Source organism: Hakea prostrata, chromosome 2 (genome assembly GCF_041222555.1).
Source record: "Hakea prostrata isolate BN-2017 chromosome 2, UWA_Hpros_2, whole genome shotgun sequence".
Lineage (NCBI taxonomy): Eukaryota > Viridiplantae > Streptophyta > Magnoliopsida > Proteales > Proteaceae > Hakea > Hakea prostrata.
This window is the reverse complement of record NC_142601.1, coordinates 9,794,842-9,818,436: the sequence shown is the minus strand read 5'-3', so window position 1 is coordinate 9,818,436 and position 23,595 is coordinate 9,794,842. Positions and strand designations below refer to the sequence as shown.

General features: G+C 38.7%; 3 protein-coding genes across 3 annotated transcripts; 1 reads left to right on the top strand and 2 right to left on the bottom strand.

Annotated features, from left to right (window-relative positions):
* Positions 1-6,279: 6,279 nt before the first annotated feature.
* On the bottom strand, positions 6,280-7,620 carry LOC149023662 (uncharacterized). The gene is made up of 2 exons (XM_089143344.1): positions 7,342-7,620; positions 6,280-7,230 (listed from the first exon to the last, which is right to left on the bottom strand). The coding sequence occupies exons 1-2, from the start codon at positions 7,618-7,620 to the stop codon at positions 6,280-6,282; spliced, it is 1,230 nt and encodes a 409-aa protein (XP_088999470.1).
* Positions 7,621-10,757: 3,137 nt separating this feature from the next.
* LOC149023661 (aluminum-activated malate transporter 10-like) lies at positions 10,758-13,057 on the top strand. Its single transcript, XM_089142829.1, has 6 exons — positions 10,758-11,159; positions 11,253-11,393; positions 11,599-11,871; positions 11,968-12,095; positions 12,183-12,326; positions 12,422-13,057. The coding sequence occupies exons 1-6, from the start codon at positions 10,817-10,819 to the stop codon at positions 12,896-12,898; spliced, it is 1,506 nt and encodes a 501-aa protein (XP_088998955.1). The 5' UTR covers positions 10,758-10,816; the 3' UTR covers positions 12,899-13,057.
* A 2,802-nt stretch (positions 13,058-15,859) lies between these two features.
* On the bottom strand, positions 15,860-18,665 carry LOC149023660 (putative 2-oxoglutarate-dependent dioxygenase SLC1). Its single transcript, XM_089142828.1, has 5 exons — positions 18,212-18,665; positions 17,845-18,138; positions 17,513-17,760; positions 16,748-17,081; positions 15,860-16,615 (listed from the first exon to the last, which is right to left on the bottom strand). The coding sequence occupies exons 1-5, from the start codon at positions 18,254-18,256 to the stop codon at positions 16,364-16,366; spliced, it is 1,173 nt and encodes a 390-aa protein (XP_088998954.1). The 5' UTR covers positions 18,257-18,665; the 3' UTR covers positions 15,860-16,363.
* Positions 18,666-23,595: the final 4,930 nt, after the last annotated feature.

Sequence of the window (23,595 nt, the reverse complement as noted above, 5' to 3'; positions counted from 1 at the left end):
ATACCTCATTAGCCAGCCATTGCTAGAGAGTTTATTTTCTAATTTATTTTCACCAACCATATAAGGGGGTTTCAATACCGTAGATTTCAATATTTGGCAATGAGAGAAACCTTTCTCATGTTTGCCAATTTAACAAAGCCCAACACATTTGGTGTTGTGGTGAAGACCAATTTTCACCATGTAAAATGTTCCAAGGCCTGTTTTAGGGCCTAAATGCATCCAGATAGCCCTTTCTCTTTTTTTTTTCCCTGTGTTGGCCATCGCTGGGTCTTGTCCAAGATTTTGAGTTCTTTCAAATGACTAGTTGTGGGCCCCAAGCTAACCACAGGTCCTGTCTTGATGTTATGGGTTTTTGAATATAGGGGCATTTAGGTCTTTTTCCTTGAAGTAGGGTTTTCTCTTGTTATAGTCTTTCAAAAGGGTTGAGAAGAATAGAAAATGGCTAGGTTGTGCTCTGTTCTTCTTTTTCATTTAAAGTGAGACACCATCTCTACTCGGCCATGGATGTGACCTTTAGGCGAACATCACATCTTGTGTATGTGCACTTCTTCCTAGCTTTCTAATATTTGGAGAAAGTGCTTCCACCTGAAAATTTGTCTTTAGGTTAGATGCCATTTTACTAATTTCATCGCTTTCAACCTTTCATTTTTTTGAACCACCACCCTCCAAAAAAACCTATTAATTTCTTATAGAAAATACTGAATGCATGCAAAAGTTTATAAAAAATAAAAGACAAAAAAAAAAAAAAAAAAAAAACAACTTTGTCTGTTACCCATAATTTTGGTTTTGGTAATGTATTGCCAATTATAAAGAAAAATTATAATTATGTCTTTGCTGGTTTTATCCAACCAATTTTGGGATCTCTCGGTATTTTTCAAAGAGCTATTATTTATTTGTAATGCTTAAGGCTCTTGCATTTAACATATTCTAAGGTGGATTAAATATATAAATAAAAAAATTAAATGTAAGATCGTTCAACATAAAATAAGTGCATGCTGTGATTTGTCACAAGGTCAAATGGGGTGCATCTTGCTGTCAAATTACAATTATGTAGGTCATCTTTGTTTTTTCCCCTTACAAGTTTTTCAGATAAAAAAAGAATAAAATATATCTATTTTTAGTAATAAGTTGAAACTAACTTATCATTATGTCATTTCAATAGTTATTGTTGTTTATGTTCTTGCACGATTTATCCTTGAGGAAAAAAAGAAGTCAACTATATCAAAAGGTTTAAAAATTATATTATAATCATGTTATAACCAAACTTTGATGAAAGATTGATAAACTATGAAACCTTTAAGATATTATACTATTCATAAACCAAAAGTGTTGTCTACTGACTTCTTCATCAATTGTCTATGTCTTAGGGTTGCATATATGCCTAGTAGAAGCCTTAATCTATTGATTTTTTTCTTCTCAAACCTAAAGCCTTAATAGCTAGGAGAGTGGATCATCTGTTGTAGCCTCTACAAGTCTGCTCGACTCTTTTGGGATTTCCAATGACCTCTTGTCCCTATAATCCCTACAGATTTGAATGTCGTTACCCTCCTTTACTCTATCTCTAAACCCCTACCATCTCTACAGTTGTGCTCCGTTGCCTTCCCTGCTCAAGTAGGGAGCAATCACCCCTCTCGAGCTCCTCCCTCTACCTAGAAACCCCCACCACTTAGATCCCCCCCACCACCAATCACTTCACCATCCCTATTCCAACACCTCCTGCCCCCTTTTGACTTGACGTTGCACCCTCAATCCCCTTCCCCCTCTTTCTCTCTATTTTTCTTTCTTTCTAACAACTCATTTCTTCTTTTCCCTCCCCACCTTACTGCCTTCTCCATGCAACCAAATTCCATCAGACCCACTCCTATTTCTGGGCCCAACTCCTCTTGATCCTTCACTAGTTCCTCTCTCCCCTATGTGTTGCTTGTCCTTAAGCCCATTTCTCACATTCCTGTGGCCTAAGCCCTTCCCTAATGCCCCTTCCCATCCCAACCCTATCTCACCCACTAGACTCACTACCCCATCCTTTCATTCCTCTCAACCTAGTCCTTATCCCCATCCCTCCTCACCCACCTCCTCTTTCATTCCTCTACCCACCCCCCTCCTTCCTTACGAGCCCAATCTAATCCCCCAGCTTCAACCAATAACCATTCCCTCCCTATCTTTGCTTCCCTTTTTTGCTCAAATAGTGACCCATCTCCCCACTTGAGCTGCTCTCTCCGGCTAGTTGCCTCCACCACCCTTAATTCCCCCCCCCCCCCCAAAAAAAATAAAAAAATACAAAAATACTTCATCCTTCCTGTTCCAAAATCCCTTGGCCCATTCTAATTTGGCGTTGCATCCTCAATCCCCTTCACTCATTTTCTCTCTGTTTTTCTCTCTTTCGAACCATCACCTTCACTTCTTCCTTTTCCTCGTCACATTTCCCCCCTCTTCATGTAACCAATTCATCATGCCCACTCCTATTTCTAGGCCCAACTCCTTCCCATCCTTCAGTCGTTCCTCTCTCCCGTAGGTGTATCTCATCCTTGAGCCCATTTCTCATGATCTCGTGGCCCACATTGCCCCTAGGTCCTTTTCCCATCCCAACCCTATCTCCCCCTAGGTCCTTCTCCCCTTCCTTTTCCCATCCCAACCCTATCTTCCCCGAGGCCTACTTCCCCCTCCATCCCTTCCTCTCAACCCAGATATCCCCATCCCTCTTTGCCCAACCCATCTTTCATCCCTCTACCAATCCTTGCTCCTCCCCCAACCCCATCTAATCCTCCCACCTTCCATTCATATCTCTTCTTCCCTTGCCTTTTTGGTGCCCTTTCCCAAGGTAGGGTTCCCTCTCCCCATTGATTGTGAGCAACCTTCCCCTTCCTCCTTCACTCATGGGTAGCATGCCCCTTCTTTGTGCAACAAGGACCCTGTTGCACCCCACCCAACCGTATCCAGACACACTAGAATACCCATAGGGCTGATAGCTCTATAGGATCAGGTTCAGAGTCAACCCATAAAACATGATACAACATAGCATAATCCAAGAGAAAAAATGGAGATAAAGTATTATCAAATATTAAGGTATCAAAAGTTATTACTATTATCCTTAAATTATATCTCAAAGTTAGTTAAATTAGAATCATAATCAGAGTTTATAGAAAGAAGATTGTTTAACAGCAGAAGTCTACATGTTTTCAAAAAGGATTAAGTGATGGAAACCAAGGTGACTACTTTCTCCCATGATATCTCCAAAATCTCAGAAGGGTTGGACTCCATAGGCACAATATGAGCTAGGGCACAAATCTCCATGTGCCTCTAGATCCTCTCCTGTTGGTCCCTTGAAAGACATTGTTGGCGGCAGACCCTCCAGGTAAAAGGAGTAGCCATAGCCTGCAATAGAATCTAAAAGAAAATACATATAAGGGGGTGAGTTCCACAGAACTTAATGAGGTCACTTACATAGTCACACATCGCGCAACAGTCACACACATTTATATACAATATAATTATAATTAAATAATGATTGATGGTGATGATGCAAATATAATCCTAGACTTTAACGAATGTAGTTTCTATGGTAGACAGGCATTAAGTTACAACACTAGCCTCCTTTGGGCAGTCTTGTCACTCTCCCTCAAGGCATTCAAACACTTCTTTTAGGTTCCCACGGCAATTGGGTCAGGTAACATCATAACATGGCTGGGGTTTAGGTCACCACTTTATCACCAACCATTGGTCTGAGAATTGACGTGTGTCAGGGATAAGTCTAGCCCAAATGTGAGGTCAACTATGTCTAGTGCTACTTATGTTCTAAATACCTTCCCTCATGCCCAATGCTCTTTTGGTCTGCATATCCTTCTAACCTAAGAATGATATTCATCACGCTACTCAAACCGTCTTTTGGACTACCATTCCTTAACCCTATGGTCATCCACATATGTTGGGATAGATGTCTCTCATGTATCCTCACGACACTCAAGCCGTCTTTTGGGCACCTCATAAGCCCAACCCTAACATATGCAACTTGACTACTACATAATACTTGTGGGCATGCACGATGCCCACAGGACCTAGCCACTGCCATCACAGAACACTCAACTTCAATACCTTTGTCAAAAGGGTAGTAGCACTCAATCGGGTTTACTAGCCAAACACGTCTAGACACATATCGACCACGCATTTAGTGAGTCTATGTGGGTATAAAGGCACCAAGAGTAATGGGTGAACCCACAACCCTGGGTTGGTGTATGTATATGTATATAAATAGGTAGCAATCTACCACCAAATTCCAACACCTCGCATTCACAACATCATTTGAATGAATTGAAATAGTGACATGAACCTAGATTCCAATGAGTAATAATATAAACATAAACATCGAATTACTTTTCATTCGTGCAAAATCTCACACAATTCATAAGAGAATAATTAACATTGGTAACAATGAAAAGTAGAAGCAAATTGAAACACGATGTACGATAGTCACAAAATAATAACAAGTTATGAAATCAAATTAACTACATGACGTATGAAAATGCATCTCTCACCTGTAAATGACAATAATAAACTCAAATATCCAAGAATCCCACAAATTTGAGAGTGCAAGTGACCCAAAATAACCCTAAAAAAATATGTAGACCAAATTAGGTATTAACTGGGAATTGATCGGGCATCAAATAAGACAACATACATCTGGACTAGGGGATGGCAAGATAAGCTTGTCAGGGCCAGTCAACAGCCCCCCAAGGCTGCGACCAAGAATGCTTGATTTCGAACTCCTCTCAAAATCCAATCACTTGTGGGTTGTTGGGACTTCAAAGGGACACTAATATTGTCCCAAAAACACATTCCAATCGTTCCAATTAGTCCTCAATACAAAAGCCTCAATTTGGCTCTCAACGAACCACTCACGGGCATCTCAGAGAAGTTCAATCGGTCTTAAATGGATGAAAATGAGATAAACCAACACTAAACAAAGACTAAGAGGCATAAAGGGGACTTCAACAAACATTCACTACAACCCAAGTTCCAACAATACCACCATTATTGCAAGTACTCATCATAAATACTTCAAAAGAAAGGTTGCAAAAAGGATTTTCAGAGTCCTTTTACCTCCACATGTGATTCTCCTTGTGATTTGTGCTTCGGCACCACCAAATGAGCAAAGATTCTTCAAAACTCCAAGCTCTCCTTCTCTCCCACATTCTCAGCCTCCCTCTAGCATACACAATTTGTTTATGAGGTGAGAAAATCACAAAATAGGGTTTTAAAGGTAAAATTATTGAAAATACCCGTCTCCTAGGAAGGGAGCAGTTGATCAAATCGTGCAACTGGCCCAATCAACAAGCCTTCGATGGGTAGAAACCTCTTAACATTTCCCACTTAATGGTATAATTTACCTTGGCATTTGAGTCCTCTAGCATTGATTTTCGTGCATGCCAAAATCTTCTTTTTATGCCTTCCAGACTGACTTTCTCTCTCCTCTTGAAGTCAAATAGGGTGGTCGAGTCTTACTCTAGTTCATCCAACTCCATAGGTTTAATTTTTGAACTTTCAGGCTCAACTTGAATGGTCTAGAGTTGAGTTCTACTAGAACTCCGGGTTTCGAGAGTTGAAAAGGTTAGGATTTTAGGGTTCGCAACCTCCCTTCCTAAAAGAATTCGTCCTCGAAATTAATGTACTTGAGGCTCCAAAGAGGGTTGGATACTTCACTCACATTTCTTCCTCTTTTTCCCTCGATGCTTATTCGAACATATGGTTCATTCATCGAATATTCACCAATAGTTGCTTGTCGTTGCAGTCCAAAATGGTTGCCTCATGCTTTTCTATTGAAAAGTTTCGTCTCCTCTAGATCACTAGTTTGGCCTTCGGATCTATCCAAAGCTTATGCTCTGCTACTTGTCGATCTATTCCCGGCATATCTTCAGCAGACCATGCGAATACATTTTTGTTTTCTCGAAGGAAAATCTTCAATTCAGACTTGAACTCCTCCAGTTGTTCGGATCCAATATGAGTCATTCTTTTTTCATCATCGGGATCCAACTGGATTCGTTTCAGCTTCTCTACTGGCTCAGGTCTTTGCATCTCTTCCTCATCCCGATCGTCATGTATCTCAATCGGTAGTGTCGTGACCTTCTTTAGGCCATCCTTGTCCTTCAGATACGCCAGATAGCACTGTCGGGATATTCGCTGATCTGAAGATACTTGATCGATTCCCTTATCAGTTGGGAATTTGATTTATGCTTTGTTGAGACTACCGCACCAAGCTTTGTTAGGGATGGCCTGCCGAGGATGACATTATAAGCCAGAAGCTCCCGAACCACGAGGAAATTCACCCAAATAGTACTTTCCTTGGGGAAATTTCCAACCGAAAGATCCAGCTAAACGGATCCCTCGGCTATGGCCAATGATCCAGCAAAAACCATACAAGTGTGTGGACGATGGCTCCATCAAGTCCTTCTCGATCTTTAGTTTTTGATAAGCTTCGTAGGACAAAAGATCTGCTGAAGAGCCTATATCGACCAGTACTCTATGTACCTCCCATCGTCCAATCTCCACCTTGATTACTATGTCATCATCATGTGGTGTACAAATACCTCTTTCGTCCTCGTCATCGAAGGTTATCGAACTTTCACCATTTGGTCTCTTCCATTTTTGTGCCTCTCCAGTCCCAACGAACTTAGATTTGGTCTTCAGCTTTCGGAGGGACTCCGGTTCAGGACCCCCAAATATAGTTAGGATAGGAGATCGGTTAGCATCGACTACCTCCTTTCCCTTCTTTGACTTGGGAACCTCAACCCGTTGTTCTCGGCTTCCTGAACGGTCCCTCTTTTTGACAGCGACTCTTGTCTCTGCTTGTCGCCCTTTAATGAAATTGGAGAGATGCCCCTGAGATATCAATCTTTCAATGTTGGCCTTCAAGTACCTGCAATCATTGGTGTAATGCCCATGATCTTTGTGAAAACAACAATACTTCTCCATGTTACCCTCTCTAGATTTGGATATGACCTTTGGTGGCCATTTCAAAATATCTTGTCTTTTGATGATGTTTAGAATCTCCGATTGAGGAGTATTCAATGGGGTATACTTGCTTTGATTGGGAGAACGTTGCCTCCACGCCGAACAGGGCTTTCTTGGTTGATCATGATTGGGCTGCCTAGGCTTCGCCTTCTTTCCAGGAGCCTTCTGTTCTTTGGTGGAGGCCTTCATTTCTCCCCGACATGCATCTAGAATCTTCGTCACTTTCGCCTGCTTTTGACACCTTTGTACCAGTTCGGCATAGGTGGTTGGCATGTCCTAAAGTAATAACTCCAAGAGCCTTCGGTTTGTTAATCCAGTGAACAAAGCTGTTTTAGTTACCCTGCTCATCCGATTCTCAATCTCCATAGTGACCTTGTTGAATCTTTTCAGGTACTCCTGAATTGACTCATTCTTCCCTTGCTTTATGGTGAACAGAGTCTCCTCTGTCTTTTTGATCTGGATTCCACTCTGGAAACGACCGATAAACTTATGTGCCAATTCCTCGAAATCGACAATTCTTCCCGAAGGAAGATTCGAAAACCACTTATGTGCCTCTCTGGTCAAAGAGGAACTAAACACCCTACAAAGGATTTCATCAGAATTACCTGCTACAGCCATAGTCTGCTAGTAATAACTGATATGGGCGATGGGATCTCTCGAACCATCGAATGAAGAGAAAGTTGGGAGCCGAAAATTGTGGGGAAACACAAATCCAGCTATTGCCTCAATGAAAGGGGTCTTTCTGATGACCGAATAGATGTCATCAGCCATCCTCTCTCGGGAGAGCAGTCCCAACCTCTGATTGATATCAACAAGCTCTTGACCAATGTGGACCGAACGTCCTCCACCGATTCGATAGCTTTCTCGTCCCGAACGTTTTGAGGTTGGCGAGTGAGTGCGTACTCCTCCGCTCAATCTTGTTACTAATCGGGTTCGGCTCGTTTGTGGCCATTCACGCCGATCGTTCCTTCTGGGTAGTTCCCTAGTTCTCCGCTCTCGGGAATCCCCGCACATGTTCAGGCCATAATTTTGTCCTCCTGCTGGTTGCCTATCTCCTTGTGGGGAATGCCTTTCGCAGCGGTGGTATAAGCATCTCTGCTTCTCCCGCACGCCTTCTAGCCTCCTATTGGTCAAAAGCTTGGGGAGCCACCACCTGCCTAACCAGTGTACAAAGCGTCTGGTTCATCTCCAAAAACTGGTGTTGCATTTGATCCAACTGCTGTTGGAGGATTTGGGGGGTTCAAGCGTTCATTACCGCCCAATCCTTCATCTTCACGTACTTCACGAGCACAACTTCCTTCAGGGATATCTTCTGAAGTGTTCCCTTCTGGAAGTCGAATGCCAGGCTATTGTTGAGCCGCTACAACTACTGCTGCTGACCTGGTAACCATGACTTTCTGAAACGTTTCCCACAGACGATGCCTAATGATGCGTCCAAAATCTGCTTAGCCCTTCGATCACTGATGAATGACTTGCAAAACAATTGTCAGATGTGGCTCAACCGTGGGGGTCGGGAGCCCACCTCCGAAGGCTAAGTCAATTGATGAACTGATCACAAAGGCTCTGACTAATTGCAGAGCTAAAATATGAATACGATTACTAGGAATACGATTCAATTACCTTCTTCGTATGTAGATGATGACTTATATAGAGTTTACCTTCTATTAATTCTGTATGTTGAACTCATTCGAGCCTTCTTCTGGTGGCTGTCGGATCTTGACGGTTAGACCCGTTAGTGGGGTGATGGACAACTTCCCTTAATCACACGATCTTTTACTGCGGGTGTGGCAGTTATTCAAATTTGCACGATCGTCTGCTCCTGTTAATGCTGAAAACCATCGCCTGACGAGTTATCCATCTCGAGAATCTTGGACTTGTGTTTGTCTGCCGATCGTGCTAGGTTTCTTCCTTAACACACTATCTTCAAACCCGGTTCGTACGAACCTAAGTCGGTCGGTTCTTCCTCGACTGGGGTCAAGGGTTGAACCAAGAATGGACCCGGTTCAACGATATTTTTTCCGTATCAGTTTGGCTATTGGCATTACCACTAGATGAATAGTGTAAATCTTGTCTTGTGTGAATCATCATCAATGGCATAGTAAATAAAGAAAATTTTTATTTGATGTTGCACCCACAGACACGACGAAAAAGGCAGCCAAGCTACCTCCCTCAAGTGCTTGTGTACGAGAAGGAGCTTTGCAGCAGTCAAGGTGTGAAATTTTGGCAAATTTCACTGGTTCGCACCTGGGCGAACTAGGTGAACCCAACGAAATTCACCGAAATTTCGCCAATAAAAAAAGTCATTCAATCCCAAAAGGGACCTGCCTCATGTATTGTGGTCACCGACAACTACAGAACCTCCATGGCTCCATTGCCTTAAGTTCCCACTTCCTTACCCATTAAGTATTTAAAAATCAAAGCATTAAATATGTAGAAGAATTTAAAAAAAAAAAACAAAACAAAACAAAACAAAAAAAAACAAAAAAGTGGAAGAATGAAAGTTACTTTTGAATTGCGTGTGGTGTGAACAATCACATGTCTTCATCTTTTTTCATGATGGTTGCAGACTTGTAGGGATGAAGGCTGAAGTCATATGGCCGACGGTGGTTCTAGTTTCTCATCTTTTGTGTGTGTGTGTGTGTTCTAATTTCTTCTACCTCCGGTTGTTAGTGATTCCAGTGAATGGAGGAGATGAAGACAGTGTTGATTGCTGAAAATCATTTCTTCTTCTTCTTCGTCTTTTTTTTTTTTTTTTTCCTTTGATTTCTTCTACCTCCGGTTATTAGCAATTCCGACGAATGGAGGTTATTTGTGGCAAAATTTCGCTAGTTCAGCAATAACATCGCCGAAAAATCAGCGATATCTCGCCAGTTCGAGAATCGCTAGCAGTTTCAATTCGCCATGAACCGAAACCTCCGAAATTCGACGATATTGCATACCCCGACGACAGTGAATCACATGTCAAAATACCAAAATGTTAAATCATCCAAATTTATGGTTTTTTTTTTTTTTTGGGTAAACAGATTTATGCTACTGTTTTAACATTGGAGAAAACTTTCGGCCCAAAAAATCGTTTTTGTTTGACTGATTTTATTGCTTTCAACCTTTTACTTGCTTGTACTTTTAAAGGACAATTGGATGGATGCAAAAGTCAGAAAATAAAAAATAATAAGAGTGATGACAAAAGAAAACAACTTGACTACTATATATATGCATAAATTAATTATATAAAAGCCATTCTAAAATGTAATAAAGATGTGTATAAACTATGAGTTGAGATACGTCTAAGCTGATCAGATAAATCTTGGACCTAACAGATAGATAAATAAATAAATAAATAAGGCAAGTAAACATGTGGACTCCATCAAGGGTGCGGTGACACACCACGTAAGTGTATTGCTCTTGAGATGAGAAAGATTATACTGATACCGATTCCTAAATCCATTTGACCTCACCAATTAGAATTGACCTAACTCAATAAGTCGCCTTCAACCAAAAGAAACAAAATCATTATAGACCAAAACATCTTTGTTAGTGGATCCCCTCGTAATGATGATATGTGAAGACAAAAAAATCATGTCATCTTCATGTCAACTTTGATATTTTATTTAAAAAAAAAAAAAGTCAACTTGGTTTCTCAGTTAGAGAAGAAGATTCAAGAATGAAAAACGTACAAGCTACTCTTTAATTCATGGCCAAGCCATCTATATATATAGAAGCAGAAGCAGGAAACCAATCTACTGAGATATCTATTTTGCCAGGCCCTCATACGGAGTTTAGATGTTCTATTTGGAGCGGTTTTCTGAGTGCAAAGATGGTCAGTGAGACAGAAACTACAGGTGGATTACAATGGAGAGTATGGACCAGCAATGGGTCTTCTATACTTCTGGTTCCAGAATCTGGCCTTATACAAAGAACCTGGTTAGGGTTCTTAAGTTTTCTTGTGGAGCTGAAGTCGAAAACTGGCAAGTTTCTCAGCAAGGCATGGGCAATAGGTGTTGAAGATCCTAAGAAATTCACTCATTCTTTCAAGGTAGCTTTGGCACTCACCTTGGTTTCAGTGTTTTACTATGTGAATCCTGTGTACCAAGGTATTGGAGACGAGAATACCATCTGGGCAGTCATGACAGTTGTGGTAGTCTTCGAATACACAGCAGGTGATCATCTAGAGTGTCTTAATTTTTCAATTATAATGCCAATGGCCATGATTTTGCTTCCTATGTTAACACAGTTGGTGCTTTCCGACGCAGGATCAACCATATATAAAAGCTTTAACCGTGTGATAGGAACTATTCTTGCTGGATTTCTAGCTGTTGCCATAAACTGGATTGCTATCCATTGTGGCCAAACTGTTGAGCTTGTTATTCTTGAAGCTTCAGTCTTCGTTGCAGGTTTGTGATATTTCATTGATCTACAACTTATCAAAATTACCATCAAAGGGTTGACTCAGCTAACAATGATCAACACCTCTTAATGAAGAAGAGATCCCAATTAATTCGATTCTCCCTGATGGTATACTTGATAGTCCCCACCCTAATATGTATATATATTAGTTCCAAAAAAGAATAACCCACCAAATTTTATAATTTCTCCCAGCTTCTATGGCGACTTTCACTAGATTTCTCCCGACAATAAAAGCTCGATTCGATTATGGAACTATGATCTTCATCCTCACCTTCTGCATAGTGGGGGTCTCGGGATATCGAGTCGAAAATTTGTTTGAGATGGCTTATCAAAGAGTGTTAACCGTTGTCATAGGGATTGCTATATGCATGCTCACCACCATGCTCATTTGTCCGGTTTGGGCTGGAGAGGAGCTCCATCTTCTCATCACTCATAACATGGAAAACCTTTCCAAATCCTTGGATGGTAAAGTATCTTAACAGCAGAAGTTAAATATGTCATAATTTCTTTCCATATACAGAATGAGATCTGATCCATTTTATTCTGCAACATGAAATTTAGGTTGTGTAACTGAGTTCTTCAAGGTGAACAAAAACAACGACAATGTGGAGGAAAATGGAGAAAAAGCCCAGAAAAATCTCTTAGGATACAAATGTATTCTAAACTCGAAAGGAACAGAAGAATCCTTTGTAATTGAACATGCGACTCTCAACTTCTCTACTTTCTTGAAATGGGTTTCCTTAATTCAGTCCCTTACTGGTTATTACTTTTTCTAGGCCAATTTTGCAATATGGGAACCTACTCATGGTCGCTTCAGCTTTAGACATCCATGGAAACAGTACCTGAAGATCGGGGCATCCATGCGCAACTGTGCATTTTGTGTCGAGGTTCTTAATGGTTGCATTGATTCGGAAGTTCAGGTAGCTAGGTTTGTGCTTGGTTTGATTTATTTAGAATTAGTTTTTAAGTTCTTAGATATCCTAATTTCGTTTTTGGGCTTATTATTGAGTTACAGGCACCTGACTTCATGAAGAAGCATCTCAGAGATGCCTGTATTGCATTGAGCTTCGGCTGTTCAAGGGTGTTGAAAGAATTGGCTCTCTCTACTAAGACGATGAGGAGATCTTCCAAATTAGATATTTTTGTTGAAGAGATGAAAACTGCTCAAGGAGAACTTCGAAACGCTATGAAATCCCTCCCTAACAAATTCAATCTACCGCCATCACCATTACCATTTCCAGAAGGAGCAAAGGAAGAGGAGATAAAAGAGCTAGTTTCTCCATCCACCACCATGCCTCTTGTGGAAGTCGTTCCTCTCATCACTGTAGCTTCAGTATTGATTGAAATAGTGGCACGGATTGAAGGGGTTGTCAAAGCAGTGAAAGAATTAGCTAAATTGGTAGACTTCAAACCTCAAGTTGACGAATCCATCCAATCCATCAACAAGCCAAGCTCAGAAGACCAAGATCAACAGAACGTGGAAACCCCATAAAAAGTTTCGGATCAAGATACTAACTTTTATTAGGTCTGGGGCTTTATTTGGTACAAATGAGTTGTAAAAACATGCCCTTCAAGCTTCAGCTAGCTAGCACTTTTTCAATCCTTTATTCCTTACTTGTATGTCCTTTTTGATAAATCTTACGACCTTATAATCATTAAAATAAAAAATAATGGTAAGATCGTGTAATTTATTAAGGAAATAAAATATTTATCATAAAATGATGTTTCTAGTTTTACCAAGGCAAGGTTGTTCGATTGGTAAAACGGACACCTCTCTCTTATTGAAGAGGTCATGAGTCGTCAGTACAGGGTAAACATATGCATATAATTTCTTTCAAACACATGGAACAAAATATGCATGAATTATTTTTTGGGGACTAAGAAACGGCTCTTAACCAAAGGTTTATGCTAATATCCATGAATTAAGATTGTCATGTATGTTGCATTTCAAGTGCAGCAAAATAAAAAGACTAGTTATAATAGTAATGCTTTTAAGGGGTCATAATGGCAATTTAATCCGGAATAGATATTTGCTTTGGTTTTGTTCATGTACTAGCAAGGCTGGATAAAACTTATATTACATACATTTTTTATTAGTTTCATATAATCACTTTGGCTTCCAAACATTATTTTTCTAAAGATTTCTAGGTGATTTGTTGTCTCTTTTTTTTTCTTCATAGATATTAAATAAAAGGTTGATCCCGGTGTATAAGGCTCATATATTTAGCATATGCTGGTCAACTGTGCAAAAAATAGAGTGTTTAAAAGGATTTTAGATGTCTGATGCTTCAAACATACAACATGTACATTTAGTGAATTTTCATAAGATACAATAAGATTGCATCGGGCTATCAAATTGTAATTATGTAGGTTGCCTTTTGGTTTATTTTTAAAACTATTTAAAAGAAAAAGTTTTTTTTTTTATAAACTAAGTGTAAGTTATGTATCATCTGATATGGGTTAGATAGTGCATGAAAGTGTTTATGATTACAAGATGATATGGAGTCACTACGTAGCAGGTTAGGGCCTAGGACCCATTTTGGTTTCCTTACGCTCGATCGAAAGGGAAAAGGCTACTGGTTCCATGCTTAAGTCAAGTCAAGAGGTCCAAATAAGTGTCAGGTTACAAGTCTGGAAAGGTTTCATGCACTAAGTGCAACTTGCCCTAGCATTGCTGATATTTTAATAGATGCTATCACACAAAATATTCTCTGATTCGATTAGCCATAAGGCTTTGTAGCTTGTGCCTTGTGATGAAGTCATGCATGAGGAAGCTGCACTGGGATATATTATAGTCCTTAAATGGTGTTGGTGCATGCGTTTCCATTAGGACCCAAGGTGACCTTATATATTTGCCAAGAGGGTTCTTGTGCAGTAGGATCCCATGTAAACCTTTGTCTCATATTTTGTAGATTTAACAAAGCCCAACCCAGTTTGGGTAGATGGGCATAGTTGGGCCCGGAGGAATGGTTTGGGCCTAAAAGATACTAATTAATTAGATTGACTCGTCCCTCTTGTTAGGGTTCTTCATAGGAGAAGAGAGAAATGAGGATCAGATCCGGGTTTAGGTAAGAGGAATTTGGGTACATGAACTAAGAGCCTTCACCATTAGCCTATGGATGGAAATGTTTCATGCGTCGATCATCCAAGGTGGGACTTGGGGGGGTTTCAATTGAGAGGGAAGGACTGTCACTTTACTCCTTTTGAAGGTAACTAGGCCCAAACCCATAAGCCTGAGCCTATGAAAAAGCCCATAAAACCTTTATTGAGATCAAGCGGCAGAGGAACTCATGTCTAGTCCATTTCGGACATTTTCTTGTACGTGTGTGACAAGCAAGGAACGAAATTTCGTTCCAGTTCGTTGGTTCACTACCTGGCGAACGGGGCGAATTGGTTTCGCCCAAAAATAGTCAAATTTTGGCTCCCATTTCAGTGGGTATTTTTTGTCATTTTGGGCCAAATTCGCCAATTCGGTGTCTTCCCTATATTTGATGCCAATATTTAGTAAATTTGAATTATTTCTTATAAATTCTTCTATTTAAATTTCCTTCCTAGCCACATTTAACATGTTACCTTTTAAGGCCTAAATCATTCGAACATAATTGAAAATATTATCCGTTGACCTTAAAGATTCCATTACAGAATCCCTTGGTAATTTAAATTGTTTTCATAAATTCTTTCATGTATATACTCTTCCCTAGCTACATTTGGCAAGTTGACTTTTGAGGCCTAAATCACTGGAATATAATTGATAACATTGTTCATTAATCTTGAAGATTTTGCTATAAAATGTCTTCCTAATTTGAATTATTTTCAGAAAGTATTATATGCAGATTCTCCTCCCTAATCACATTTGGCACATTGCCTTTTGAGTCTTAAATCATTGGGATAAAATTGGTAAGATTGTCCATTGACCTTAAAGATTTTGCTATGAATCGCGAGAGAAATAGCCTAAAAATCACGAGAAATTGGCAAAATATCAATATTTTGGTGATATATTGGTCAATTCGGCGATATATCGCAAAAATTGCGCGTTTCGGCGAGAAATAGAGAGACATCGTTGATTTTAGCGATCATCGAAATCTTACAATCTCGAATTTTAGTTGCCGTTTCAGTTCGCCATTCATTGAAACGGCCGAAATTCGACGAAATTTTCCCCAAATTTCACCGAAAGGTTGTATATTGGTGACAAGTATCTTAACATTACATCCAAAGATTGAGATCCATTTATAAGTCACATCAAAAATTTTTTTTTTAATTTAATCACAATCTTTTGATGTGACTTGCAAATAAACATCAACCATTTGATGTGATATTATGACACATGTCACACATCTACAAAGAAATTGATGGTCAATTTCCTTGTTAGAAATGGACTAAATAAAATTTCCAACTGTAGAGGCCCTTTTGTAGAATTACATACTCTCAACTGCAGCCCCCTTTTTTCTGTGTTCCAACTTTCAATGTTTTCATTGTTCTTAAATTACTTCCAAATAATTTTCGGAATCTCTTGTGTGTATATATTCTCATTTTGTAATAGACTCTTTCATTTCTTTAATTAATAGAGTTTTCTAAGATTTCCAATTTAATTTATTTAATTAACATTTAATACAAAAATAGGATATATGGATGAGAGAAGATAAGAGAGAGAATTTATAAATGATTTCATTGCTTCTTTTTTAATTCGAGTAATTTCTACTATGCATGACATGCATGATAGTACTCCTCACACTCTTGAACAAATCATTTCTTATCACCTGCTATAAAAGTCAACCAATTGTAACTAAATTTTTTTTCTTCTTTGAAATGGAATTTTTTAGATATTTAGGGATATAAATATTACATATGTCATCCGTAAGAAGAGTTGAATCTACAACATTTTCATTAATAAATATTGATTTTACCAATCAAGCAACCCTAAATATCATAATCCAACATTTCATGGATTTAATTTCTCTCAAGTTGAAGTAAGCTTCCTAGACTCAAGAAAATTCTTCTTCTTTGACTCACAAGATGACAAATATTGAAGGAAAGAAGCAAAATCTGTATCCTTATATCTTCTTGGATTAGATTCGTTGATCAATTTCGGCGCTGGTCTGACTATGGTCTCAAAGGGCAAGCTGTGCAAAGAAGCCACTGATATGCGAGACCTCGTAGAGTTCACAAGAACCCTGTGTAACACACTCTTATATCTCCCATTGCTGAATATCTGTCAACAGTGATTTCAATTCAAGTTGTGTTAGAACCTTGTAACTGATAAAGCCCAAGTCTTCACCAAAAAAAAAAGATAAAGCCCAAGTAGTAATTGATGATGATCTAGTGAAATAAAGTAATTACTCACCTCAAGATGATCACCAACGTTTACTACAAAGGAGTTAGGGTTTGGTTTGACAGTGAACCAATCTCCCCGGTGCTGTATCTGAAGACCTGGAACCTCATCTTGAAGAACAAGGGTGAGGGAGTTATAGTCAGAATGAGGAGGCATGCCTAGAGTAAGTTCAGGTTCTGGGCAAGGTGGAAAGTAGTTGATAAACATTAGCTGGCTTCCATCTTGGAACTGTTGTAAGAAATGATCTTCTTTCTCATCTTCTAGCAACCCCAGGCTCTCCAGGATAGCCTTCATAAGCATGTCAAACAAGGATTTTGTTTGTTTGGAATAATTAAAAACTGCCTGCCTGTTTAAATTAATCAATCAAAGAAAATAGTTCATGCGATTAGCTTTCATCCATTGATAACAAAGGAAAAGAATTCCTCACTAAAAAATTCAGTAGGTGAAACATAACCTCACAATTGAGAGACAAGACCTTGTCCAAGTAATCATGAGGATATTCTTTTCAGGTCTTTCTAAGAGTTTTTTTATTTGCTATTTGGCACCATATAGATGAATCCATGTAATAGAATACTTTCACATATATCGCATTAGCTAAATTCAAATGAAAAATAAAGAGAATCGTTTAAAAATCTTATTTTTTAAGATAAGAACAAAATAAACAAATGCCCACTTCTAAGAACATCATAGAAACATAAATTTATGGCCACATATGAGAGATCCTACCTGTCCCACCATTTTATAAAAAAAGATAAATAAATGGGAAAGAGTTGTCACCTCAAGTCCACAGGTGAAGATGGCCAATGGGGTAGATTATCTGGAGGAGAATTGCAGACGAGCTTCAAGAAATCTCTCCAAAAGAAAACCCCATCTTTGCTTTGGTTAAAGCTGGTTCCATATCGAACCGGTGCACTCAAATCTGAGGACATATACTTTGCCCTCTCCTCATTAGGAAGCTTGAAAAACTGTTCGCTCACATCCATCATACTATGTACAACATTGATGGGAATGCCATGGTTTTTCACCTGTAAAATTGTAATGAAAAATGAATTTTAAATGAAATCCCATAAGTCTTTTCAAGTTTTCCTAAGCATTCCTGTATTACCCACCTGGAAAATCCCATATTCTTCACAGGCTTTTGATAGGGTTTGAAGAACTTGTTGTCTTTCAGGGCCTTGCAGTTGAGCAAAATCAATGATGGGCAACTGAATATAGCTACTTTCTGCTGGTCTTTCTGGTTCAGGCAACACATACTTGTTGGGGAGCGTTCTAATGCCATTCTCACAGAGAAGTTTCACTCCCTTTTGGTATTGATTATCTAGAGAAGACTCTTCTTCTCTCTTCTTCTCAGCCAGTACCAAAACACCCATTGAAGCTGAAGACTGATAAGTATCTGTGAATACCTGTGAAAATTGAAATTTTATATACAAGAATCAAGCAAGAAATGTTAATCTGGACAGAGAAAAGCCAGGTTACCTTGGGAATTGAGGTGCAGGTCATGGGGGGAGATAACAAACTCATTTATGGAAGCAGTAGAACAAAATTATAGAAGAGACACGAGAATTGAGAAAGGAGTGAAGTGTATTTATAGGAAAGTCAAGCAAGTGGTTGCAGGAACAGGAGCAAGTTTCATTAAAACCAGCTTCCGTTTTGGGAACCCACAGAACTGGTTTCGTATTTCCATTGTGAAATGAAATCGTTGACAAAGTTGGAGTCTAATGTCAGAGCATACAAGATAGCTCACTCTCTTTCACGTCCGTTGCCAGAAAATTTCAACTGGGGGCTTGGTCTTTCATAATTTGCTGACCAGCCAATCTCTCGTCTTTCATACTTCGCTGACCAGCCAATCTCTCTCTCTCTTCAGTGTAATGGGAACATACCAGGCAGCCGAGTTTTCATATTCACTTCATCTGTTCATTCTGTGTTTCTTTCTTTCTCTTTCTTTATCATATTCCATTAAAAATGATTACCCACAAAATTTATTTGAGTTATTTAAATTGAAAAAGACTCTTTACAATTTGTTTTCTTGTAAGGCTTATGATGTTTATATTCAATCACATATCCAATTTTCTCAGCATTTTTTTTTCTCAGCATTTTTATTCTATGACTTACAACATGATTAGATATATTACAACAGGAAATATTTTAAATTGTTCTGGGGAAACACATAAGATTATTGGATATTTATCCTTCTATTGACCAAGTTCATCAACTTAATTAATATGTTTCTGCCTCACTTAAAGGATAGCAAACAATTGGTATAAATGTAAAGAAATTTCTCCAACCATGCAGGGTACTTTTCAGCTTCTCACATAAACATTTATTGACAGAAGAACGATACAGAGAGAGGGGGGAAAACAAGAAAAGAGATGTGAGGACGCAAAAGATACACAGAGAGAGGGGGGAAAACAAGAAAAGAGATGTGAGGACGCACAAGATTTAAGTGGTTCAAAGAGTTTTCTTTTTCTTTAAATATAATTAAAGAAAATGATTTCTATGGATGACCGTAGCCTACTATTTTGGGGTCAATGGGTGGTGGTTATTTTGCTCCATTTTTGTTTCTTATCACAATTATTCCTTTTGAAAAGCAATTTGGAGATGGATGTTATGTCCAAGCCAGAGATTTTATTGTGGAAGTGCGTGGGAAGGGGATTTTTTTGGTTAAAAACAATGTAATTAAAATAACTAACTGCTCAATCTATGGTGAACTGGAACCTAAGACCCATACTGCTAGTGAGTGTTGGAGGTTATCTTCCGGCTCCATACTTTGGAATCTAGTGGCTCTAATTTACAAGAACTTCTTTTCTTTATTTGGATAAATATCTTCAAGTTTTATAAAAGAAAAAGAAAAAAAAAAAGAAAAGAAAAGATTTGATACAGCACCTGTTATTTTTTGGGTGAAATTAGTGACCACCTGCATACTATTGTGTTGTAAATTACATAGCACCCTCATGAAAAATTACAAATTACTCACAATTAAGTTTTGCTATTAAGTGGAGTGTAAAATAACCTAAATGCCCTTTGGGCAATAAAATGACTTAATTGACCGCATTTAATGCCCTCTCATATCCAACCCATAAGGCGAGTGAAGGGAGGGAAATCCCTTCACCCATCTTCTTCCTATCCCCAACCGGAAACCACCACACCCCTTTCTGCCAGTGACCACCACCCACCCCCCACCTCTCTCTCTCTCTCTCTCTCTCTCTCTCTCTCTCACTCATTTTGTGAGCAAGAACTAGAAGATGAAATTCATGGCTAATCATTTCTTTAGAAAATGCACCTATCCGTATTGTACAAGTAAAATACTTTGCAACTTGTCTTCTCCTACCACCCCTCTTTGGCTTGTTAGCGACTTTGTGAGCTTGGCTTTCTAGAGAGAGTTTGGGTGTTTTGCATAGATTGGATCGGTGGCTATTGCTTGAATTTGGGTTTGATTATTGATCGAAGGACTATAGGAACCGATAGGAAGAGAGAATAGGGGTTTGGACCGGAGATGAGAGCTGAACTCAAAACCCATACAGGTAGGTCAATTCATGAATTCTCTTGGATTCCAACACTGGAAAAAGCATCTAGAGTTCCAGATTCAATCATTGTTTGATTTCTCAAGAGTTGTAGAATTTTGAGAGGTATGCCTATCAAGTTAGAAGATACATCCGCCATGACTATTTTTGCTGTCTCTGAGGAAGCTAGTGTTTCGTCTTCAGGCAACCAAGCAACTCCACCACCGATGAATGAGAAGCAGACCCTCCCTGGGGTGCCTGGTAAGTCTAGTAGTTGTTGATTCCAAGCTTGTTCAAGACGAATGGATGAGTTACTTATCCTAATTAGTGTTTATTTCTTCCTACTTGCATATCATGATGTTGAGGTAATTGACCTGTCACCGAAAACTTTAACGGAGAAGAACTTGTTCATTTGTGAGATCTACAACAACAATTTCTCCAGCGTTAACTAGGTAATTCTATGTACAGCAATCATCATGGTATAATCTCCAAATCATCAAATTACAAAGCAAGATCAATTGATGGAAAAAAGAAACAAAAGAGATGTTAATTAGGGCACAACAACTTAAATACACAACGGTTCGGATGGATTCTTCTGCTTGTCTCAATGACAACTTGCTATCGCCAATCTTGTCGCCCTTGAAAGCAGTGGATTCCAGGGCAATTGAGAAGCGACTTGCCTGGAAGAGGAGCAAGAGGAGTTGAGAGATTTGAGTACAGTCAACCTTAGAGACAGAGAGATAACTAAATTGGCTGGGCGGTGGTTTCCAGTAGTGGTGGGCGGTTTTCAGTGAGAGATAGGTAGAAGATGGGTGAAACCACCTAATGGGGAGGGTATTAAATGGGGGCTATTAAGTCATTTTATTGCCCAAAGGGCATTTAGGTCATTTTACACTCCACTTAACAACAAAACTTAACTGTGGATAACTTGTAATTTTTCATGTGGGTGCCATGTAATTTACAGCATAGTGGTTAGTCACTAGTTTCACCCAAAAAATAGTGATGCCATGTAAAAACCTCAAAAGAAAAACATAACTCTTCAAGGACAACTGAATGTTGTCAATTGTTTTTCAATTACCTTAGCAAATATGGAAAGCAAGACTAAGATCCTCCTTCCATGGTGTAATTCCATCCTTGTGCAATACAATGGCTGCATTTAGAGCTCGAGTTGCTGAATCAAATGCTATCCCAAAGCAATCCATTGCAATGAGAGAGATGAGAGCCAAGATCCTTGTTCGTCGTCTTCCCCTTCTTCTCTATGGCTGGCTTCTCTTTTATGTATCCTGCACACCATGAATTCGTCAGTTTTACCCATCCATTCGACCATTATTCGTTAGGATTTTGTAAAACTCAAAACTATAAAGTTGTAGATAGTTTCTTCATCTTTCCATAGCATCTTGAATTACTGCAATCCAAGTTCGTACGAGAGAGATGATCAAAATACTCAAGGTAGGTCTGTTTACCCGATTTTCATATCTTATTACCAATTTTGTTCCTTGGACCTCCACCTATTTCCAATTTGGCTAAGATATAACTTTTCATGATTTCTTGGGTAGCAAGATTGAATCCCATGATTTTATTTTAATTAAAATCCTTTAATATATTTGCCAACTTTTCTCCACATTATCTGTAATAACCAAAATCACCTTATTCCTAAAAAAAGACACAAAATTACTCAATTAACTCTCTTTTAATTAATTAGGCATCGGAAACTAAATCAAATAAATAATGATAAATGCAAGCTTATCAAATACACCCACACTTAAGTGCTAGTCCTTGAGTAAAATGAAACAATAAAAGCAATACTGAAAATAAATAAATAAAACCTAACTCACTTTTGTAGGAATCACAGTTGCATTTAGCATGTGCAACAAGCCTTTAAACTCGTAGGTTACCCTAGTGGACGAGTTGTGTCTCATGAGCGTTTGCAGATAATATACATACAAAATTCTTAAGTGCTTTTCTAATCATTCTGGCAATAATAAGTGTAAAAAGATAGATTTAAGACAAAGACAATCCATTAAAGATTGAAGGGAATATAGCCCCCCCCCCCCCCACACACTTAAGCTCTTTACACCCTATTTTGAATCTAGCTTTAGCAATCAATTCAATCGAGAAGTCTCCTCTTATTTTCAGCCCACCAGTTCACCCTCAAATAAGACTAATCTATATACCAAATAATACAAAGAACTCAAGATCTAAGCAATATTGACCTTCTTAGACATTTAACCTTTATAAGCACATTAATTCACATATTTCTTTAATGTTCACAATTCTAGTCCATGCAATGTCTTGCCTCTTAAGCTTTCTAGATTGCCTATGTAATGAGTGTTGGGTCAGCCGCTCTAAAGCCAGATGGCCTTAAGGACTAGGCGTAGAATACGCCTCGAATTCACTTACTCAAGCCAACCATGCTATAGACCAAGACTAGACCAAAGACACCCCAACTGTTTGACACAAGGCACAATGTTGTTGACACCGAGACCCGATTACTAAGAAGGAGGTCTAAATTTTAAACTTCAGCATATTCTTTTATGCTTATTTTTTTTCTTTTTTCACATTATACTTCAATTCAATTCACATTTAAACAATCTAAAATCAGTCTCAACTTGTAACCATAAGCACAAGGCAATACAAGACAACTAAATGGTCAAACCTTTCAGATTACCTGGAGTTCCTATTTTTCGATTCAACCTCAGTCTCAAAATGTAAAACCCATTAATATTCTCTCAAGAGGGTGCTCATCACATCAGATGGAATTTATAAAACCCTTAAACTCTCATTTCACATCTAAGCAAGCAATTAAAACATTTATCTTACCAAAGCCAGAAAAAATTTGGCACTTTTTATCTCTATGTCAATGCTCTACAAATTATCAATGAGTCTCACTCGAGTTGACACCCCCCCCCCCCACTTAAATTATGCAATGACCTCAGTGCATGCAAGATATAATAAAATAAAAATAAAAAAAAATGTGATAGAAGCAAATAGAGGAAAGAGCGTACCCGATGTTTGAAATCGTGATAAAACACGCAATAATAAAACCTAACAATAAACAAAGAAAAAAAAGGAACAAGAAATAACATCTAAACAAATGGGTTGCCTCCCATAAAGTGCTAAGTTTAGAGTCTTCAGCCAGACTCAGTAAGAGACTAATGAAGAGGCTTGAGGCAAGTCTTCTAGGTCCAAGTCCTCAATAAGTTGGCCATTAGCTAGGCCATTCACATAAAGCTTAAATTGTTGACCATTAACTTGTCAAGCATGTCCAATATGTGAGTTCCAAATTTGGTCAATAAATGGGAATGGGAAGTGATCATTCTTGGTAACATTGTTCAACTTTCAGTAACTGATGCACACATG

Excerpts from the sequence above, each read along its gene's own strand:
- LOC149023660 (XM_089142828.1), bottom strand. The coding sequence starts at position 18,256 with ATGAGTTTGTTATCTCCCCCCATGACCTGCACCTCAATTCCCAAG. Across the intron at positions 18,139-18,211 it reads CCTGCACCTCAATTCCCAAG|GTATTCACAGATACTTATCA; the intron begins GTAACCTGGCTT and ends CAATTTTCACAG. Across the intron at positions 17,082-17,512 it reads TCTTCACCTGTGGACTTGAG|GCAGGCAGTTTTTAATTATT; the intron begins GTGACAACTCTT and ends TAATTTAAACAG.
- LOC149023661 (XM_089142829.1), top strand. The coding sequence starts at position 10,817 with ATGGTCAGTGAGACAGAAACTACAGGTGGATTACAATGGAGAGTATGG. Across the intron at positions 11,394-11,598 it reads AGCTTCAGTCTTCGTTGCAG|CTTCTATGGCGACTTTCACT; the intron begins GTTTGTGATATT and ends AATTTCTCCCAG. Across the intron at positions 12,096-12,182 it reads AAGGAACAGAAGAATCCTTT|GCCAATTTTGCAATATGGGA; the intron begins GTAATTGAACAT and ends TACTTTTTCTAG.
- LOC149023662 (XM_089143344.1), bottom strand. The coding sequence starts at position 7,620 with ATGGCTGTAGCAGGTAATTCTGATGAAATCCTTTGTAGGGTGTTTAGT. Across the intron at positions 7,231-7,341 it reads TTGAGAATCGGATGAGCAGG|GCGAAAGTGACGAAGATTCT; the intron begins GTAACTAAAACA and ends TGTCAAAAGCAG.